Source organism: Arvicola amphibius, chromosome 3 (assembly GCF_903992535.2).
Source record: "Arvicola amphibius chromosome 3, mArvAmp1.2, whole genome shotgun sequence".
In the NCBI taxonomy this organism is placed as follows: domain Eukaryota; kingdom Metazoa; phylum Chordata; class Mammalia; order Rodentia; family Cricetidae; genus Arvicola; species Arvicola amphibius.
The window spans coordinates 89812657-89833532 of NC_052049.1; the positions used below are offsets into that span (position 1 = coordinate 89812657).

The 20876-nt window shown below is 49.6% G+C and overlaps 2 protein-coding genes across 8 annotated transcripts in view; both read left to right on the top strand.

The window, feature by feature from the left end:
- Ilf3 (interleukin enhancer binding factor 3) overlaps positions 1 to 7600 on the top strand; it is a 38476-nt gene extending 30876 nt beyond the window's left edge. For 3 of the 6 annotated variants that reach the window (XM_038323013.1, XM_038323015.1, XM_038323016.1), the window contains 8 exons: positions 168 to 335; positions 1428 to 1565; positions 1725 to 1901; positions 1994 to 2150; positions 2270 to 2323; positions 5413 to 5775; positions 6332 to 6460; positions 6901 to 7600. In XM_038323013.1, coding sequence (XP_038178941.1) covers positions 168 to 335; positions 1428 to 1565; positions 1725 to 1901; positions 1994 to 2150; positions 2270 to 2323; positions 5413 to 5775; positions 6332 to 6460; positions 6901 to 7037 — 1323 coding nt within the window. In that variant the 3' untranslated portion in view covers positions 7038 to 7600. The other 3 variants (XM_038323014.1, XM_038323018.1, XM_038323019.1) reach the window with 3 other exon arrangements.
- A 6444-nt stretch (positions 7601 to 14044) lies between these two features.
- Positions 14045 to 20649, top strand: Qtrt1 (queuine tRNA-ribosyltransferase catalytic subunit 1). 2 transcript variants are annotated; one of them, XM_038322697.1, is made up of 10 exons: positions 14045 to 14342; positions 14508 to 14576; positions 14666 to 14804; positions 17000 to 17078; positions 17191 to 17306; positions 19193 to 19331; positions 19649 to 19724; positions 19808 to 19917; positions 19970 to 20079; positions 20410 to 20550. In XM_038322697.1, the coding sequence occupies exons 1-9, from the start codon at positions 14052 to 14054 to the stop codon at positions 20064 to 20066; spliced, it is 1116 nt and encodes a 371-aa protein (XP_038178625.1). In that variant the 5' UTR covers positions 14045 to 14051; the 3' UTR covers positions 20067 to 20079; positions 20410 to 20550. The 2 variants fall into 2 exon arrangements, with proteins under 2 accessions (XP_038178625.1, XP_038178624.1); XM_038322696.1 differs by having other exon boundaries at positions 14046 to 14342; positions 19992 to 20079; positions 20410 to 20649.
- Positions 20650 to 20876: the final 227 nt, after the last annotated feature.

Here is a 20876-nt window from a genome sequence, read left to right on the forward strand (position 1 = left end):
GCAACGTGAGAAACCAAAAGGAAAAAAAAAAACAAGCAAACCTTTGCAGGTAGCTAAGATTGTGCTGCAAGTTATCCTAGGAAGCTCTGCAGTATGGGGAGGACCTTTGTACGGTGGTTCCTTGAAAGCCTTCTGTCATCTGAGCCCTGGGTCTGTCTGCTCCACAGGTGTTACAAGACATGGGCTTGCCAACAGGCGCTGAAGGCAGAGAATCCAGCAAGGGGGAGGACTCAGCTGAGGAGTCAGATGGGAAGCCAACAGTAGTGGCCCCACCCCCTGTGGTAGAAGCTGTCTCCAACCCTAGTTCTGTCTTCCCTTCAGATGCCACTACTGAGGTGAGCCTGTGGTGGGTGCTAGAATGATGGTGTGTGTATGGTGGGTGATATTGCCAGGACAGAGCAGGTAGTCACTAGTCCTTATATGCAGGACAGAGCCAGGGATGTCTAACCTGTGGCCTAACATGAAATCCTGAAATTACTTCAGACATTCTGAGATTGTTTTGCCGTTTTTGGGTCTTTTTGTAACTGGAGTGAATGTTTCCCGAACTTCCCCCTCCCCCCATTTTAACATGTATGTATGTATATCTTTTGTCTGTATGTCTATGCAACACATGTGTGCAGTGCATTCAAATTCATTGAAACTGGAGTTTAGAAAGGTTGAGGCCAGGTGATTGATGGTGGTGCATGCTTTTAATCCCAACACTCAGGAGGCAGAGGCAAGTGGATCTCTGTGAGTTTGAGGACAGCTTGGTCTACAGAATGCCTCCCAGGACAGCCAGGGCTACACAGAGAAACGCTGTCTTGAAAAATAAAACAAAAACCAAAGGTTGTGAGCCACCATGTGGATGCTGGGAACCAAATCCACGTCTTGAGAGAGTCGTCAGTACTTTTAACCATTGAAGCATCTCTCTAGCCCCTGAACCATTTTCCCCCTTTACTATAATAAGCCCATGGCAATTTCATTTTATTATTATTTTTTTATTACATTCATTATTGTGTGCATGTGCATGCTCAAGGGTATGAGAACCCACAGCACATATTTAGTGATCATAGTATAACTTGTAGAAGTCTGCTTTTACTATGTGGGTTCTAGAGACTGAACTTGTGTATCAGGCTTGGCGGCAAGCGTCTTTACCCATTGAGCCGAGCCATCTTGCTTGTCCTTGTGTGTAAGCTTGGTATACAGTAATGTTTTGCAATGTCAAAAGGTTGGACTCACCTGCCAGATCTTAAGTGACCTGCAAAGGGAGCTGTGGAGCCCAGAACCTGTACCCAGGAAGCCAGAACAGCGTGGGTGGAGCTGGTTGTATCACTGAGACGTGTCAGCTGGCCCAGATCCAGTGAGAGGGCTTGGCTCAGTAGCTATGGCTTCTGGGTAGTGAAGTGCCCAAATCTAATTTAGTGGGTTTTCTTTGTGCTTTCCCTGAGGACGTTAAGCAGCAGGGGCCAATATTGACTAAGCATGGCAAGAACCCGGTTATGGAGCTTAATGAGAAGAGGCGTGGCCTCAAATATGAGCTCATTTCTGAGACTGGGGGCAGCCACGACAAACGATTTGTTATGGAGGTGAGTAATTTGGTGGCTAGAGGAAACCCTAAGCTTCCTGGGAAATCAGTGCTGTGGGAGAGGCCTGGGCCTCTGTAGAAAGGTTTTAAGCTAGACCCTTACAATGAGAGGAGGGAGGTACTGGGTTAGCTCAGTTCCCACACAGTGTCATTTCCACAGGTTGAAGTGGATGGACAGAAGTTTCAAGGTGCTGGTTCAAACAAAAAGGTGGCAAAGGCTTATGCTGCTCTTGCTGCATTAGAAAAGCTTTTTCCTGATGCCCCCCTGGCCCTTGAAGCCAACAAAAAGAAAAGAGCCCCCGTACCTGTCCGAGGTGGACCTAAATTTGCTGCCAAGGTGAGGATGCAACTTTGAGCCCTCTGGCCTTGGGTAGGAATTTGGTTGATCTGAGGGTGGGGTGAACCTCACTCCTATGCAATCTCTTTCAGCCACACAGTCCTGGCTTCGGCATGGGAGGCCCCATGCATAATGAGGTACCCCCACCTCCCAACCTTCGAGGCCGGGGCAGAGGAGGGAATATCCGTGGGCGAGGACGAGGGCGAGGATTTGGTGGAGCCAACCATGGAGGAGGCTACATGAATGCTGGTGAGGGTCCTCCTTTGTGACACTACTGGCATACTCTAGGGATGTTAGTGTACCTTACCTTGGGAGGAAGGTGCAAGATGGGTGAATATCTGTTCTGGAACCTGTCTGTTCTCTTGCAGGCGCTGGATATGGAAGCTATGGGTACGGCAGCAATTCGGCCACAGCAGGCTACAGTAAGTGTGAGATCTTTCTGTCTGCTCTTGGGAAGCTGTGGCAGTGTAGTCTGGGTCTGAGTTAGGGTAGGGTGCTGACCTCAGCATCTCTGAGGTTCAGGGCCACCAGCCGTACCTTTTTGCGGTGATTAGGTTAGCCGGCCCTCAAGTCCCTATCCCCAAAGTGTGTCCTTGACAGTTTGAATGCTAACACACTCTGTGTACCGCCTAAGTTCCTTTGAAGTCGGCTTTTTAAATTTCTCTGCTTTAAGCACCAGTCTTTGAGAATGCGCCTTCCTGCCCGTGCACTGCTCTTTGTCGTGAGAAGGAGCCTTCATTGGGGGGTCACATGAGCAGAGAAATCTAAAACCTGAATTTCAAATGTGGCGCTCTGTGCCCTTTTTCAAAAGAATTCTAATTTCTTCTCTCTGCTCTGTCTCCCCCTTTTGTAGGTGACTTTTTCACAGACTGCTACGGCTATCATGATTTTGGGGCTTCCTAGAGCGTCTAAAAGTATTGACACAAAATCAACTTTTTACTCCAATTTCCTCCAACTCCAAAACCCAAAGTGTCCGTGCTGTGTCCCTGTGCTTCACTGGGGTTCTCAACCGTGGCTTTCCACCGCAGCTTGTCTGAAACTGTTAGCCTGCAGACTTAAGACAATGGCAGTTTCTATCATGAATTTGCCTTTGAACTTGGTCATTTCGAAGTTCACACTAAGTGGAAAAAAAACCTTTTTCTCAGATTTTTTTCTTTTTTTTTTTTCTTTTTTGTGCATCCTCGCACAGAATTCAGAATTCTAGAGCCAGCGTTGTTCAGCATCAAGGCAAAAGCCCATCTTTGCTTTTTATGGAAAGCATTTCTTTATTTAAAGAGACAGATAATGGCACATTTTAATCTACCTTTGTCTTAATTTACGGCAGGTTTTGTATGCATTTTTAACCTTTTCACCAACTTTCACATCTCATTGATGCCTTTGGCAGTGTGAAAACCATTTCAGCATATCTGGTCCAGAGCAGCAGACTTTCCTTGCCCTTTTAAGGAGCATGTAACCTCTGGGATGGCCAGGACTTGTGTACTGCATAGAGCAGGGCCTCCCACCTTTTGTAAATGCTCTGGTGGATTATTGGGGTGAAGCGGTTCTGTGGCTGCTTTAGTTAAAAGAGTGAACTTGCAAAGGCATCAAAACTGCGCTTCCGTTACCTGTGTGATAAATGAGACAGGCTTGAAAGGAGAGAATAACGTGAAATTTTGCAAGTCCTGATCACAACTATCAATGCATGAACTCCCTGGATTGGGTTTGAGTTTTTCTTTTTCACAATGGGTCTTTAAAACTGAGCTGGAAGAGGCCCACACATCCTCATATTTTTTTTCCTAATAGAGAACTGGCTTTGGCCCAACCAGGGTCTACATTGCTTGGTATCTAGAAATTTCTCCCGTGTGTAAAGTACAAGGCCCCTTCTTTCTGGTGGGAATCCTTGTGATACTATGGTTAGACCTCTGCTCTGTAGTCTTTGCTACAGATCTGCCCTTGCTTTGACTTGCAAGATTTGACGTTTATTCAGGCAAAAAATGGCCAAAATGGTTATTGTGTGATTTGTTCCCCAAGGTTTAAAAGTCAGTGAAACTTTCTAAGACTTTGCATGATGTATTTTATTTTATTTTTATTTTTTAGAAAGTTATTGTTTGCAAATAATGCTTTTTTATATCAAGAAATAGTTCTGAATGACATTGAAAACCTACCCTTTCCTTATTACTATTATTATTTTTTAAATGAATACATGTTAAAGTAATGAGCCCTCCGTACTGGCGTCTTCATTCATGCCCAGCTTCAAGCAGGCAGCTCAGTTGCTCAGCATAGGACCCTGGGGAAACCAAAGCAGGGGCCTGGAGGAGGTGCTAGGGTTGGGGTTGGGAGTGATCTGGAGCCCTGGGCTTCCCAGTATACTCACTGAGCCTCCATGTGTTTGCTTTCTTGCATTGTGGGACACTTCCTCCTCTGCAGTGTTGTGGCTTTGTGATGGGGTGGGAGAGGTCTGTCTAAAGAAGGGCTTTCACAGGGGTATTACCTCTCCCAGTGCTTGTGCCAGTAGCGGGGGAGCATCAGCGTGGGGGCGGGGTGTATATCTACCAGTGGGTAGAGGGAAGGCATAGTGCCTTTAGTTCTCAACCTGGGGAGGAAGGGCAGGCTGTGTGGGAACATCTCTTTTCCCTTCTTCCTGTCTGGGGCTGACGAGGTTTACTGGGCTAAAGGTCTGCATGCTGAGGCTACTTACTCTGGGAATTCAGGCTTCTGGGAGCTCCAAGGCCCCTGTTGAGCACTGGGAAATGTTCTGTCTTCTCTTGAGCCTGGAGGTGGGAACTTTCTTTCTGCAGTGAGGCTGAAGCCCTGCCCTTCCCTGCCCTGTTCCCGTCACTTCATCCAAAGTCTCCAATAGGGAACACATTAATAAACTCAGTGATCAAAAATGGGGGCTAGAGACTGTAGCAGCCACAGTGCTAGCTCATCAGTCTTGCCACTGAGGCCCCGATTCAAACATTTAACCTCAGTCTGCGCTTGTCTTCTCATGATACTAAGGACACACTCTATGCCTTCAGTTGTGTGTTGTTTACACAAGGAAGGAGACCGGGCACTTGGTCTTTGAGGACCATGATGGTTTTAGGGACCTCGTGGCAAGGCATCTCCTGGGGTCCCCAAGATTTGTGCCTGTTGAGCTCATTTCCTGCATGAAGGGGAAAGGGGGTGGCTCACTGCTTTTGGGTGCTTTGCTTTTCCTGTCACCGTTGGGGACATCTGGGTAGCCGTCAGCTAGTCCTGAATGTCATCCACGCTCGGAGCCCATCTCATTGTAATGTTGACATCTGCAAAGCTGCTGTCGTGCTGCTGCTTGGCAAAGACCCCTTGTCATCAGCTGAGGGTGAGTGGAGCTGAAGGCTGGGCTGGCTTAAGCCAGGCTGCCTTGACCAGCAGAGCCTCGTGCTCCAATATGTTCCTTGCTGCTCTGAGCAGTAAGCTGTGGGCCAGCCTTCAGGGCCCACAGCTGCTGCCTTTCTCCCTTCCCAGCCCTCACCCTGGGACCCTCCACCTGATCTGCTGCTTCCCTGTTTAGGTCAGTTCTACAGCAATGGAGGGCATTCTGGGAATGCCGGTGGTGGAGGCAGCGGGGGCGGTGGTGGCTCATCCAGCTACAGCTCCTACTACCAAGGAGACAGCTACAACTCATCAGTGCCCCCGAAGCATGCTGGGAAGAAGCCGCTGCATGGGGGCCAGCAGAAACCCTCCTACAGCTCGGGCTACCAGTCCCACCAGGGCCAGCAGCAACCCTACAACCAGAGCCAGTACAGCAGCTACGGCACGCCGCAGGGCAAGCAGAAAGGCTATGGCCATGGGCAGGGCAGCTACTCCTACTCCAACTCCTACAACTCCCCTGGTGGTGGTGGGGGCTCCGACTACAGCTACGACAGCAAATTCAGTGAGTTTGCGTCCAGTGTCCACCTCCTGGTTGGGGATGGCTAAAAGCTCAGCTCTAGCCAGGAACTAACTGTGAGACACTCTGGGAGACTGAGTGTAGGGAGAAATCTGGAAATATCACCCTGGGTCATAGGTCCCTGCCCTGTCTCCATCTATGGATGAGGCCTCTGCCTCTAATGCTGTGGCTATGTACCAGGGTGAAAGTTGCAAGGCTGCTTCCTGGAACTTCTCTTCCTGGAACTTCTCAAGGGCTGTGTTAGATCCAGCTCCTCAGTGAGCCAGTCTCATGCACTGGCCTCGGCCTCGTGTACTATCACCCCGTAGGTGTGAGTAAGTGTGAGTTTGTCTTTAGGACAGAACAGCAGCCATCAGAAGGATGGGGACTGTGGGGGTGGAGGACAGTAAAGCATTATGTCCCAGGGGAGAAGAGGCAGGTGGGAAGGTGAGACAGATTGACTTCAGAGTGGGTGACTGTGACAGGGCTTGCCACCAAGGCTTCTCACCTATCTGCCCTTGGACCCAGGCCCTAATCACACTGATTTTTTTTCTCCCCTCAGACTACAGTGGTAGTGGAGGTCGCAGTGGCGGGAACAGCTATGGCTCCAGTGGGTCATCCTACAACACAGGCTCACATGGGGGTTACGGCGGAGGTTCTGGGGGCAGCTCTTCATACCAAGGCAAACAAGGTGGGCTGGAGAGCAAGTGGCCCGGAGGAGGGTGGGGGCCGAGCTTTAGAGGCACAGAACTTGACAGGTGCAGGGCCACTGTGAGGGGGGCTATATGGCAACTGCTGCTGGTTTCCCTTGGAGTCTGGACTTGGGCTCTGGCCACACCTACTGCTCAGTCTTCTCAGAGACCTCAAGTTGCCCGACTCTTAAATGTTGGCACTAACTTGAAGAACCATTTGTGTCACAGGGACTGAACTGAGCTGTGAGACCCCTATCTCTGGTCGGTCAGTCAGCACTTGACATGAGCCCCTAGAGGCAAAGTTTTTCCGCATCTTGGGGTAGCAGTTAGTGATAGGCCTGTGTGTCAGAGCAGGAGCCCACTGGAATGCCACCCTGGGGTACAGTAGTGTGGAAATGTTGCCTGGACCTCTGTTCTCTAAGCTAGCTCCATCTTGCAGGAGGCTACTCATCACAGTCGAACTACAGCTCCCCTGGGTCCAGCCAGAGCTACAGTGGCCCTTCCAGCTCCTACCAGTCCTCACAAGGTGGCTACAGTCGGAACACAGAGCACAGCATGAACTACCAGTACAGATAAAGACCCAGACTGCCCCTTCTCACCTCCTGCACCTCTGCCTCCAACTCGTCTCGGGAGATTGAGTCTGCACATCACCAGTTGCCATGTCCACTGGCGCAGTGCCCACCCGTCCACGTTGCCGATGTTGCCACGCTGTGAGGTGTGGTGGTCCTTGGGACCCGTGCCGTGACCCCTATTTAGCTGTGTTTGGGACTCTTTGTGTCTTCAGTGGTTTGTTAGTTGCCATTACACCTTGTCTGAGTAGTGTTCGAGTTCTTGCCGTGCGGTATCCCTCTGCCTGTTTTTGCCCGGTGTGAATTCTATTGGGTGTCCTTAAATAGTTGCAGAAGGGATACATCATCTGTTAATGCTTTTTGTGAAGTGAGTTAAATGAGCTTTCTTTATTTTAATGCTTTAGTGTTTCAGTTTTATAAGTGAAAATTTTATTTTAAAAACCGGTGGGAAAGCGTGGTTTTTGTTTGTTGTTTTGTTTTGTTTTGTTTTTTTTGTGTGTGTGTGTCTGGATCATTCAGGCAGTATATTTGAATTCCGCTGAATGTAGACAAATAAAGAAACAAAACTGTGCTCGTCTCAGGCCTGAGTGTCTCTAAGCAGCGGGGAAGTAGGGCACAGAAGACGCTGGTTACTGGAGAGTCCAGCTGCAGACTTTCTCGTGTCTTCTCTTTTTGGATGGTGTTTCTGCTCCTGGTTATCATTCACTGTATGTGGCCCTGACTGACTTCAGACCTGCAGCACCCCTCTCGCCTCAGCCTCCCGAGCGCTGAGATGACAGGTGTGAACCACCACACCAGCTTCTTGATGAAATCTCTTTTCTTTTATTGCCTGTATGTATGTCTGTGTGAGGGTGTAGGAACCTGGAGTGAGCTGGCATGTGAGTACAGGGAACTGAACCCAGGTTCTCTGCAAGAGCAGGCGCTGTTCTTAACCACTGAGCTAGCTCTCCAGTCCCTGAAGTTTTTTTGTTTTTTGTGTTTTTAAAGATTTATTTATGTATCCAACATTATGCCTCCATGTATGCCTGCTCGCCAGAAGAGGGCACCAGATCTCAAGGATAGTTGTGAACCACCATGGGTTGCTGGGAGTTAAACTCAGGACCTCTGGAAGATCAGGCAGTGTTCTTAACCTCTGAACCATCTCTTCAGCTCCTTGATGAAGTTTTAAGTGTAATATCACATTGTGGCAGGCAGACTGTCCCTGTTAGGCTGTGTAACTCAGTTGGGAAACCACAAGGGAGAGCTAGGTAAAGTTTCCCCAGCTTCAGCCCTGCCTGGAGGTACTGTGAAAATGGGCTGGGACTTCCTGAGTTCCTAAGGGTAGTGGTTGTCACTGTCAGAGGTCTTTGCCCCCAGGTGAAATTCTGACTGTAGGGTGGGATGCTGCCCAAAGTCCTAATTGTATTGAAAGAGTCTTGGAACGCCGCATGTGCCTCTACCGGGAAGGCCTTCTCACTTGTGCCCACACAGGGCATCCAGACTTCAATTCACGCTGTTGGGAGGAGCCCAAGCACCATCAACAGACCCCTCCTCGCCTTGTCAGCCACCTCTCTTCCGAGCACCTACACTGTTGCCAGCCTGAGTTTGGTGTCCCTTGGCTTCACATGTAACAAGTTACTTAGAAGATCTGTGTGCTGCTCCAGGCTCCTGCTTCAATGCAGGAAGTCAGCTAGGGAGATGATCTCTCTGGTGCAAGAAAGGGACACAAGGGTCCCTTAGGTGAGGTAATAGGCTGAGGGAAGAGTCCTCTAGAACTACTCTGAAGACCAGAACAGTAGTTGCACCCTCAGCCAGCCGACTTTCCCATCGAGCGACCATCTGGGTGATGGCACCCTCCTACCACACTGAAGTTTCCCAGTGGACACTCAGCCATCAACAAATCCAAGCTCATCAGTGTAGTAAGCTGGCGTCAGGAACCCTGGGAGCCTGCTGCTGGCTCTTCATCTGTTCACTGCTGAGAGGCCTTCCTGGCAGTTGGCCCTCCAGACGTAGGAAACCAACCCAGGAAGCTGCGGCCCCCCCCTCCCCTCCCCAGTAGTAAGTAGACAGGAGTTCTTTTATGATGGACACACGCCTTGGGCTCTGTTCTCCAGGTCGCTTTGGATGTAGTGTCAGTCATATATTATCAGTGGTCATCAGGAGTTTCAGCAGGACAGGGCAGGAGTCGTGGTTCTTCTCTGATGATGACAAGGTACCTGAACTCCAGGTGCAAACCACTCCAGAGGAGGGGACGAAAGGCCACGTTTGGTCTCTTAACTGGGCTGCAGACCGAGACCTTTGACATACTTGAGTACTGCCCCTGGGGCTTGGCATGTCTCCCTGGACTGTGACAGCCAGTCTCATCTACCAACTAACTATCCATTTGATGGATTCTGTCCTCCGCAGCTAAATGTCCAGGCATGGTGTGAGATCAAGTCTGGGGGAGTGCACATGACCTACTGAGACTCAGAACAAGATGAATCATAACAGAGGTTTAGGTACAGGGCTCCCTGCACTCTTCCCAGAATAAACAGAGGCTTCATGTGTGAGTTTGAATTTTTTGAAACTCTTACTTCACTGACTGACTGACTTTGGAACTGGTGGTGGGCCTGCCACTGTCTTCTGAGTACTGGGGTAGTGTGCATGTGCCATTACCCTTGGCTGGTGCTTTGTGCTCTCACTATGTGGTTTACTGGTTATAGACATTGTGCTTCCAGGCCTCATTGGCTTAGCCCAGCTTGATAACAAGTGTCAAGGAAATCTTCTCAAACAAGACAGGCTAAGGGAGTTGGAGCCAGAAGATGGGTTATGTTCACGGGTGAGGGAAGAGTATGCCAGGCAGAGGAAGTGTCCAGGAATACAGAGTTGGGTTTGCACATGGATTGAAGCACTGTATGCAAACGGGAACGATGAGCAGTGTGACTGGTCCTGAGGGCGATGGAATGGAGGGATCACTCCGAGCTGGGCAGACCTGGGTGACTGCACTTCCGTCCTTTGAATTGTGGAGCAAGATGAGTGATTTTGGAAGACAAGAAAAGGGATTGCAAGTCCTGAGGTGCTGAAATTGAAATCTCTTGGATTTGAAGAACTCTTTGAGGTGGGAGCGAGGACTCCTTTCTGCTGTGAGGCATGATTGCCTGAGTAATGGTGATTATGATTCCTTGACCCAGGCCTCGCTACCTCCTCTCCCCATCAGGAAATCCACCATATCCCAGCCGCTTTGGCACCTAGGCATTGTAGTTTCATGGGACAACACTACCCTGGCTGGCTGAACAAGCTTACCAGGTCTAGGAGTTCAACAGCACCCACCAGAATTCATGGTGGTCCTAGGACCACCATTTCACCGTTGGTCCTGAAGGCTTAATTCTACATTTCTGAAAGTTCTCTGCTTTTCTCTGAACCCATAATCCTATCTAGTTCATGTCTGTTTTTAAACCCCTGCCTTCTCATGCCAGCCTCTTAATTCCACTTTGGGGGGAACTCCATGGTTCCACAAGAATCCTGGGTAAGGACAGTCTGAGACCATCCATTACCTATGGCTAGACAGAATGCAAGTACGTGGGAAGTCCTCCCAGAAGGTTTGTGCATACACCTCCTCCAACCCAACTCTCTCTCCCCCTCCCCTTCTCCCTCCTCCTCCCCCTCAGAATTTCCTAGGTAATGCCTAGACTTTTCCCACACTGGGAACTCTGCTTGTTTTCTCCCTGAGTCCCCCTCCCCTGGTTGCTCAGCCCCACCTCTTGAGCAGCAGCTTCTCCAGTCTCCAGGCAACAGGCCTGGCGCTGTCCCTTGTGCTGAAGCTGAGTTCCCCATGATGAGTTACAGGGAGGGCTCCGCATCCCTAGCCCTCCCATAGATGATGTCATATTATGCCACTCTCCTTTGCATCTCTCACCCAATGTCTCACAGCTTCCTGCTGTGCCATCTTCCCTCTGCCCTATCGCCTCAGTTCAACCACCCACTCTGACGTCACTGCTCAGGCTTCCTGGCACTTTCTTCTCCCTGCTTCCTCGAGCATGCTCTTCTCCAGTCTCTGCACCAACCTTCAGGTCTTAATTCAGGCTGGGTCTTCCACCAGGCTCACTCCTTGTTTCTGTGCTTCTGGACCATGGGGGGGGGGCTAAAGAATAAACTTACTTGAGCCTAAGAATCCTGAGGCCAGCGTGCACCAGAAAACCATCTAAGATGGGCATAGTCAGTCTCCTTAACCTGGCTAGGCGTCTGACTAGAGCAACAAGAAAAGCAAAGGAGCTGGGCAGTGATAGCACACGCCTTTAATACCAGCACTGGGGAGGCAGAGAGAGGCAGATGGATCTCTGAGTTCAAGACCAGCCAGGGCTACCTGGAGAAACTGTCTTGACAAAGGTGGGGGGAGTAAAAGTAGGAGGATCAGCCTCCTACATAGTGAATTTGAGGTCAGTATGAACTACATGAGAGCTTATCTTGTCTCAAAAAGTAAGCAAACAAGACTGGAGCGATGGCTCAACAGGTTCTAGTCCCGTTACCCACATGGTGGCTCTACTCCCTCCATAGGCATAGCATGTATTCAGTGCACAGATGTTTTTTAGGTAAAACATATACATAAAAATTTTAACTGGGTGGTGGTGCACGTCTTATCCCGGTGGTAGGAAGAGGCAGGTGGATCTCTCAAGTTTGAGGCCAGCCTGATCTACAGAGTGATTTCCAGGCCAGCCGAGGCTTTATGGAGAGACCCTGTCCTGAAAACAAACAATTTTAAGTAGGCTATGGGTTCTAGGGAGATGGGTCAGTGCATTAAGGTGACAATCTGAATTTTAAGTAGGCTATGGGTTCTAGGGAGATGGATCAGTGCATTAAGGTGACAATCTGAATTTGGCTTCCTGGGACCCATATGATGAGAGAACAGGTTTTTCTTTTTTCTTTTTTTCTTTTTCTTTTTTCTTTTTTTTTTTTTTGAGACAGGGTTTCTCTGTAGCTTTGGAGCCTGTCTTGGAACTAGCTCTTGTAGACCAGGCTAGCCTCGAACTCACAGAGATCCACCTGCCTCTGCCTCCCGAGTGCTGGGATTAAAGGCATGCGCCACCACTGCCTGGCAAGAGAACAGATTCTTAAAGTTGTCCTCTGACCTCCACAAGGGTGCTGTGGCAAGTGTGTGGGTACGTGTACACCCACCCACCTAATTAACTAATGTAAAATTTTAAGAGTGACTGACCTGTACCACTAGCACTTTGAGTGTGGAGGGGGATGGTGGACATGGGGATCAATGGGGCTTGCTGCCTAGCTTCACTTTCAGTGAGAGACTGTCCCAAGTGATTAAAGTACAGAGTAAGCCGGGAGGTGGTGGCGCACGCCTTTAATCACAGCACTCGGGAGGCAGAGGCAGATGGATCTCTGAGTTCGAGGCCAGCCTGGTCAACAAGAGCTAGTTCCAGGACAGGCTACAAAGCTACAGAGAAACCCTGTCTCAAAATAACAAAAAATAACAAAAAATTGGAGAGTAATAGAGCACATTGGGCATCCTTTAAGGGTCTTGAATATGCTGGGCATGAACTGTATCACTGAGTGATGCCTCGACTTTGGTGTTCTGAGGCATTCTCACTAACTGCATCCCCACAACCCCTGGAAACTTGTTCTTTTCCTTTTTCATGGGGAAAGACTAGGGAAAGTAGCCCTGCCCAGAGTTCTATTCCTATAGCAACTCATCAGGAATGTAGGAGAATGGCGCCCTCTGCTGGCAGAGGTGACATCAGCTTTATGTGGACATGAACTCACCTGGCTTTATTCCTGTTTAGGGAGAGGACTGACAAAGGAAAACATGAGCATACACACACACACACACTTATGCATCTCACGGTCGGAATAAAGTAATGGTGGGGGACAAGTCCCTGGGCTTTAGGTTTTTTTTGTAATGCTAGGATTCCTTTGAAAAAATGGCTGAAGCTCTTGGTGTATGGAACTCTTGACTGTATGCTGGGTCTTCCTCTAAGCTCTTTTAATTAATTAATGAGCCGTGCCTCTAATCCCAGCACTCAAGAAGTAAAGGCAGGCACATCTTTGTGAGTTTGAGGCTAGCCTGCTCTACTTCTGAGTTTCAGGACAGCCAGGGCTACACAGAGAAACCCTGTCTTGAAATTAAAAAAAAGAATGAATGAATGAAAAGAATGAACACAGAATGAAATACATGTACAGAAATATATCCACTCTCATGCTGTGTCTATCCGTGTTGTGTGTATGTTTGTATGTATGCTGGGGGTAGAACCCACAGCCTTATGCATGCCAGCCAGGAAGCTTTTATTTTACTTAAAATTGTAAAGCTGTTTTGTGTGTGTGTGTATGTGTGCATGAGTATTTTGCTTATATGTATGTGCACCACTACCTACCTGCCTGGTCAGAGGAGGGCATCATATCCTCTGGAACTGGAGTTACAGGTGGTTGTGTGTGCTGGGAATTGAACCCATGCTCTGCAAGAGCAACAAGTACTCTTAACTGCTGAACCCTTAACTCTCTTGCCTTTAGCTCCCAAGTGCTCCGGGTGCCTCTGCCTCCCAGCACTGCTGTCAAAGGTATGCTCAAGGTTGTGCTGTTGTTGAGACTGCTTCCCTAGGTAACCCAGCATGGCCAGAAACTCACTGTGTAGTGTTGGGTCTGTTCTCTGACTCCACACAATTTGCTCAGCCTCTCAAATCTTGGAATTCCTGGTGAACACACTCACCCCTGAGACAGGGTTTCTCTGTGTAAAACAGTTCTGGCTGTCCTGGAACTCCCTTTGTAGACCAGGCTGGCCTTGAACTCACTGAGATCCACGTGCCTCTGCCTCCCGAGCTGCTGTATTTTATACAGTAGGAAAAAAAAACATGTCTTGGAGTGTTTTAGAATTACATTTATTGTGTGTCCGCACGCGCGAATTTGCAGGAATCAGTTCCCATTCTTATGGGTCCCAGAGATTTAACTCAGGTCATCGGGTTTAGTAGTAAATCTTCACTTGCCACCTCAGAGCGAGGTGGTTTTAGGCGTCTGTTGCCATAGCTCCCTGTAGCTTCCCGGTCACGTGATGCGAGGCAACATGGCGCTGTCCACGGTGGCCTCAGCCCACGTGGTTCCGGGACGGAAAATGGCGGCGGCAAGCAGTCCAGCTTCGCTTGAGTCGGCTCCACGAATCATGCGGCTGGTGTCTGAGTGCAGTCGTTCCAGAGCCCGGGCGGGCGAGCTGCGGCTGCCGCATGGAACTGTTGCTACTCCTGTGTTCATGCCTGTGGGAACACAGGCCACCATGAAGGGGATCACGGCGGAGCAGCTGGATAGCCTGGGCTGCCGCCTCTGCTTGGGCAACACCTACCATCTGGGACTGAGGCCGGTGGGTGGACTCGATCCGGGGGCGGCGGCGAGGGGGCAGCCAGGCGGGGACGCGCCTTAGAGAAAGCCAGCCAGCCTCCTGAGGCTCACCGTGCTTGGGCTCCGCCGGGTCTGGGGAGAGCTGTGGGCTATCGCCTAAATTTGGCACTTGCTTCTGGTATCCCAGGGTCCGGAGCTGATCCAGAAAGCCCAGGGTCTTCACGGCTTCATGAATTGGCCTCACAATCTGCTGACAGTGAGTTGGGGTCGCTGCCCTAGGGCGCTGCGTTGTGGTGAGAGGTCCCCAATCTCCATCTCCTGACAGCTTCTCGGCGTCTCTCCCAGGATAGCGGCGGCTTCCAGATGGTGTCCCTGTTCTCCCTGTCCGAGGTGACTGAGGAGGGCGTCCGCTTCCGCTCGCCCTACGACGGCCAAGAGACACTTTTGAGCCCAGAGAGGTCTGTGGAGATCCAGAACGCTCTGGGTAAGAAAACGTTGCTGTGTTGCCTCTTCTCCTTGCCAGTAGCCTCATGGCCTCGGACCCGCAGGTGGTTTGGGAAATCTATAAATTTGAACTCATTCACCCAGCTAAAATAAGGATAAAGAATAGGTCCTGTGCTAGGCATGTTTGCCGATGCCCTGGACTATATGTAAAAACAAAGAGCCTTTATTTTAATCAAGTTTGCAAACTTGGTCTCTCCACATGTCCAATGTATTATAATAACTGGAGAGCCCCAGCTCAGTTAGACTTAGGTTTTTATAGTAGTAAAGGTGGGGGTTAGGGGTTTCTGAGGTTTTAGGATCTCTGATTGGCTGACATTTGTCTAGGGGTGTGTTCTGGCAGGTGATCCTATCTACAGTTGTTGGAATGTTAGGTATTTCCTTTGAATGGTCTGTCCTTGGGTGGAGGTCTGGTAATCTCAGCTTGTGGTTCCTCCTGCAACCAGGCATTGCTTCAGGGTAAACTACTGAGACTCAGGCCTCTTATTAAATCAAAGGCCAGAGTTCTACTCTGGCAGTGATAATGGTTGGAAGTAAAGAACTTCCTTTGGGTGACCTGCCCATACTTAGCTTATCATGCCTGATCCCCACAATATCTGTGTATCTTGTTATTACTTTTTTATTATTATTTTGGACAGGGTCTCACTATGTAGCCTTGACTGGCCTGGAACTTGTTACGTAGAATGGTAGACCAGGCTAGCCTCAAACATAGAGACACACCTGTTTCTGCCTCTGGAGTGCTAGAATTGAAGATAGTTGCCACCACACCCAACTGTTACTGTTCTTAGTAACAAATTGAATTTAATGAAATAATGGTGGCAACAACATGAGATAGGGATTGCTTTAGGCCTCTTTTTTCCATATATATATAGTTTTATATATGTATATATGTATATATATAGTTTTTCCATATATATACATATATAAATATACATGTGTATATATATATATATATATATATATATATATATATATATATATATATATAGTTTTTTTGTGTGTGTTATTTTGAGACAGAGTCCTATGCAGTCCAGGCTGGCCTGGAACTCTCTCCCTCTTTAACTGAAGTTGACTTTGAACTCTCTCTCCACATCCAGAGTGGTGGGTGTATAGCCAACGCCACCATGCCCGGTTTTATTCTGAGCTGGGGCTCAGACCCAGGCAGGGCTCTTTGCATACTATATGATGAGCACTCTGCTTCCTGAGCTGGATCTGCAGTCCAAGACAATTTATATTGTTTAGATTTTGTGTGATGCTGGAGCCTTGGCACATGAGCTCTAGCTCCTCTCCCTTGTCCATTCCAGTCTCTGTCCCAGAGCCTTCTTATGGAAACTGTACCTGTTATGCTAAGTGGAGCCTGCCCAGCTGTGTGACAGGTGTTTCTTTGGGTCCTTCTACTGATCTTAGGACAAGGCTGTTCTCCTGGTGTTGTGTCCTATCTTGCTTTCTATTGCTGTGGTGACATCATGACTGAAAGCAACTTGGGGAGGAAAAGTTTATTTCCTCTTACAGGTTTTAGTCCGTCATCCAGGGATTCTAGGCAGGGGCTCTACCACTAGGCATGGCCCTAGTTCTTGATTTTAGACACAGGCTCTTTCTATGTTGTGCTGGCTGCACTGAAGCTCAGGATCCAGGTTCTCTGAAAGAGCAGCCAACCCTCCAGTCCCCAGCCTCAGGCTCCTGATTCTTCCGCCTCCACCTTCTGAATGCTGGAATCACAGGCCTGAACCACCACACCTGCTTTATGCAGTGCTGGGGATGGAACCTGTGTCCTTGTGTATTCTAGATAATCCGTGTACCCACTGAGCTATCGTCCCAGGGTCCAGAGTATACTTTCAGTAGTTCCCTGTAAAACTGAGTGCATTGCAGGTAGCGGCAGGGGGATTGGGAGCTGGAGAACAGTCTGAGATCCATGGTGATAATTTGCAGGGGTCAGTCTCCACTTTCCACCATGTGGGTCCTGTGGGTTGAACTTGGGTAGTTAGACCTGGAAGAAAGCACCTGTGGAGCCATCTTACTGGCCCATAAGGCTATATATACAACAACAATAAAAACAAAAACACTAAAAGTTTCCTAGCTTCTGTGCAGCCATATTAGGATGATGACAAGTAGGTGGTGGTCCCTGCAAGGGTCCTCTGTTTCCCCCTGCCCCTCACCAGAGTGCCCTCTCACCCCTAGGCTCTGACATCATCATGCAGCTGGACGATGTGGTGAGCAGCACAGTGACAGGCCCTCGAGTGGAGGAGGCCATGCACAGGTCTGTGTATGTGTGGGTTGTGTGTGCGTGGGAGAAGGATTTGGGTTGTGTGCTTCTCTTGCGTCTCCCTAGCCACTAGAGGTTCTGTGACCTGCCCGGGACCCTCTTGCAGGTCAGTGCGCTGGCTAGACAGATGCATCGCAGCCCATCAGCGTCAGGACAAGCAGAACCTCTTTGCTATCATCCAGGGGGGACTGAATGCCGACCTTCGGACCACTTGCCTGAAAGGTAGAGTTGGGTACTGGTAGAGGTGGTCCAGGTCCAGGCAAAGGACGATGCTTTGGCCATAGCTGTTAACTGGCAAAGGATGCTACAAGTGCAAAATACATGAGTCCAAACGCCCCGAGGCAGTGTGTGGTAGGGCCGGTCTAGAAAATGGAAGTAATGGAGGCAAATACTGGTCCCAAATTGAGTCTTTGTTTATCCCCCCTGTCTGGTTCTCTCCACCATGTGGATTCTGGGGATGGAACTCTGAAATACTGCATCAACTCATGACAGGCTTTCATGTAGCCCAGGCTGGCCTGGACCTCACTATGTAGCCGAGGACAGTCTTGTACTTATCCTCCTGCCTCCACTTCTGAGTGCTGAGATCACGGGCATGCGCCATCAAACAGACGATTTATTGCTGAGCTGAACCCAGGACTTGATGCATAATACTCAAGCCCACTACTGAGTCATAGCCCACCCACACTTTTTGGGACTAGTTCTCCTGTAGTTCAGGGTGTCCTTGAATTCCTGATTCTCCTGCCTCTCTAATGCTGGGGTCCCAGAGGTGCATTTGTTCTCTAGCTTTGGAGCCTTGTTTCTAGAAAATGGTAAATTCAGGAGAACATTTGGCTTTTCCTATGTGAACTGTGGGCCACGGGCCTCTTCTGATGATTAGAGTAGAAGGATGATCAGGGTCGATGAGCTGGCTGAATGGCTGGAGAAGCTTGCTGCCAATGCTCACAACCTCGGTTTGATCCCTGGAACTCACAGATTCTGCAAGTTGTGCCCTGAGCACTATGTGATGCATTCACGTCTCATGAATACACAAGTAAATTAATATAAATGAGCCTTGCGTTCAGTCAGTAGGCACTCAGCAGTGGCAGTATAGGTCCCCAGCAGGAGCCTTTGCTTCTGTCCCTCCCTTCCTTGTAGGGATGCATCTCGGGGCAGGGTCTTTCCTAGGGACTAAGTGTGGCAGGGCTTTCAGATGGTCACCCTCATTAGAGTTGGAAAGACTATTATTAGAAATGGGATTTGTTTTGTGGAGATGTTTGCTGGTGATTGGACGAAGCGCCTTGCCCCTGCTAGGTGAACACTCTACCACTGAGCTACACCCCTGCCCAAAATGGGTTTACTACATCTAAACTACTGAGCATCCTAGTCCTTCTTGAGGTTGTGAAACTGTTACAACATTCCCCGCCCCCTTTCTTTCTTCCTATCTCTAATCTTCATTTCTTACAATTTTTGAAATTAATCATTTAATTTTTGAGACAGGGTCACCATGCCTGGAGAAAGTTACTTTTATTTTATGTGTATGAATATTTTTCTGTATGTATGTATATCACATGTATGCAGGACTCAAGGACAGAAGAGGGTGTTGGATCTTCTGGATCTGGAATTGCAGATGGCTGTGAGCCCTGTGGATGCTGAGATCTGGACCTGGTTCTCTTGAGAGAACAGCCAGGGCTCTTGTCACCATCTCCCTACCCTCTCCCTTCCTCTTTTTTTGTTTTGTTTTTCAAGACAGGGTTGCTCTGTGTAACAGTTCTGCCTGCCCTGCTGCCCTGGAACTCACAGAGATCCACCTGCCTCTGCCTCCCAGGTGCTGGAATTAAAGGCGTGTGTCACCACCGCCCAGCTTTCCCTTCCTTCTTTATGTAACCCAGGTTGTGCTGGGACTCACTGTGTAGCCCAGGCTGGGTCAAACTCTTGATCCTCCGGCCACGGCCTCCTGAGTGGCTGGGATTCCAAACAACTGGCTCACAGCTTTGTTTTATGGTTTTTATGGTAAATTAGTGGAAAGTTCCGCTGAGGGAAATCCAGCATGGTGACTAGATTACACTCTGACCTTTGGTAACACCACAAATTCCTAACTCCTCCTAATCTGGGGCCATGTGTTCTTTCAGAGATGACCAAGAGGGATGTCCCGGGCTTCGCCATTGGAGGACTGAGTGGGGGAGAGAGCAAGGCGCAGTTCTGGAAGATGGTGGCATTAAGCACTTCCATGCTGCCTAAGGACAAGCCAAGATACCTGATGGGGGTTGGGTATGTTGGGGTGAAGGAGACAGAGCCCCAAGCCCTGCTGTGGGGAGCAGATCCTTCTGGGAAGAAGGGTGTAGCATTACTGGGGAACTAATGAGTGGTCAGGTAGGCTACTGCCTGATGCTAACAATGTTCTGGGGCATCTCAGCGATGTATGGAGTAAGAGGCAAGCCTGGGCTACATAAAACAGTCTCAGTACAAAATTAGATAAGAGAGAAGACTTGGCTGTCATCTGAGATGTAGTTGGGGGTGAAGGGAGGCCTGGGAAACCCTCTTGAGGCTCATTCTCTGTTCCTTACCCTCCCATGGCTGCATCCCAGCTATGCCACTGATTTGGTAGTCTGCGTGGCTCTTGGATGTGACATGTTCGACTGTGTATATCCCACACGGACAGCGGTGAGGCCCAGCCTGGGCAGGGGGACTGACTGGAGGGACTGGGAGCCTGTGCCATTCATGATCTTGACCTTCCTTGCCTCCAGCGTTTTGGCTCCGCTCTTGTACCCACTGGGAACCTGCAGTTGAAGAAACAGCAGTACGCCAAAGATTTCAGTCCCATAAACTCGGAGTGTCCTTGTCCCACCTGCCAGAAGTAGGTCTTAGAAGTTGGGGACTGGAGGGGGCGGTGCTCAGGCTACGGGTAGCCACGAATTCTGTGACCCACAGGCACAGCCGCGCCTTCCTGCATGCCCTCCTGCACAGCGACAACACCGCAGCTCTGCACCACCTCACTGTGCATAACATTGCCTATCAGGTGCCTGGGGACGGGGTCGGGGACAGGGTCGGGTGGGCACTGGAACAGGGAAAGGAGGTGCATTGGCTGTGAGGACAGGGTAGGTTGAGGGTGTGGTGTGGGTCAGTGGCACAAGTTCCCTCTTTGGGGGTATAATGAGTTTGGGCCATAAGGACCTTGGGGATATGCTTCATCTAGAGGGTGTGGCATGGACAGAACTCTCAAGCATGACCTGTTCTGCCTTGGGTTTATGATGGGGGGGGGCTCTTGGCACATCTGGTGCCTTGTGGGTACTCCTGAACTACTGGTGGCCTACACCCAAGTGATACCGATGACACCCCCCCCCCCCAGCTGCAGCTCCTGAGCGCCATGCGAAGCAGCATCTTGGAGCAGCGCTTTCCTGACTTTGTACGAAACTTCATGTACACCATGTATGGAGACCACAGCCTCTGTCCTGCCTGGGCTGTTGAAGCACTGGCCTCCGTGGGAATCACACTCACATGACCTGGGTGCTGGGGAGGACGCTGGGGTTTGGGGGTTCTGAAGGATTGTTTTTTTAAAAGGATTTTGTTGCTGTTTTTTGTTTTCATCTGAGATCTGGTGTCTTCTTGGGGAGGTGGCCTGTCTGTCTGTCTGTCTGTCTGTCTGTCTGTCTTCTTCCTGGTCCCAAGCTTCACTGTAGTTGGAGGTCTCACTTCTCAGGAAGAAGTAGCAGGGAGTGGCAGTGGGTTCATTGATGGGGTCTGTGTGGGGAGGCCTGTGGGGGGCTGTGTCTGTGTGGGGTCCCAGAGCCAGGCAAGGTCAGGGAGGTGTCCCTG

What these genes read in the sequence shown, in the direction of transcription:
- Qtrt1 (XM_038322696.1), top strand. Translation starts at nt 14,052, where the DNA reads ATGGCGCTGTCCACGGTGGCCTCAGCCCACGTGGTTCCGGGACGGAAA. An exon ending in GTGGAGGAGGCCATGCACAG is followed by an intron (nt 17,079 to 17,190) that starts GTCTGTGTATGT and finishes ACCCTCTTGCAG; the next exon opens with GTCAGTGCGCTGGCTAGACA. An exon ending in AGATACCTGATGGGGGTTGG is followed by an intron (nt 19,332 to 19,648) that starts GTATGTTGGGGT and finishes GCTGCATCCCAG; the next exon opens with CTATGCCACTGATTTGGTAG.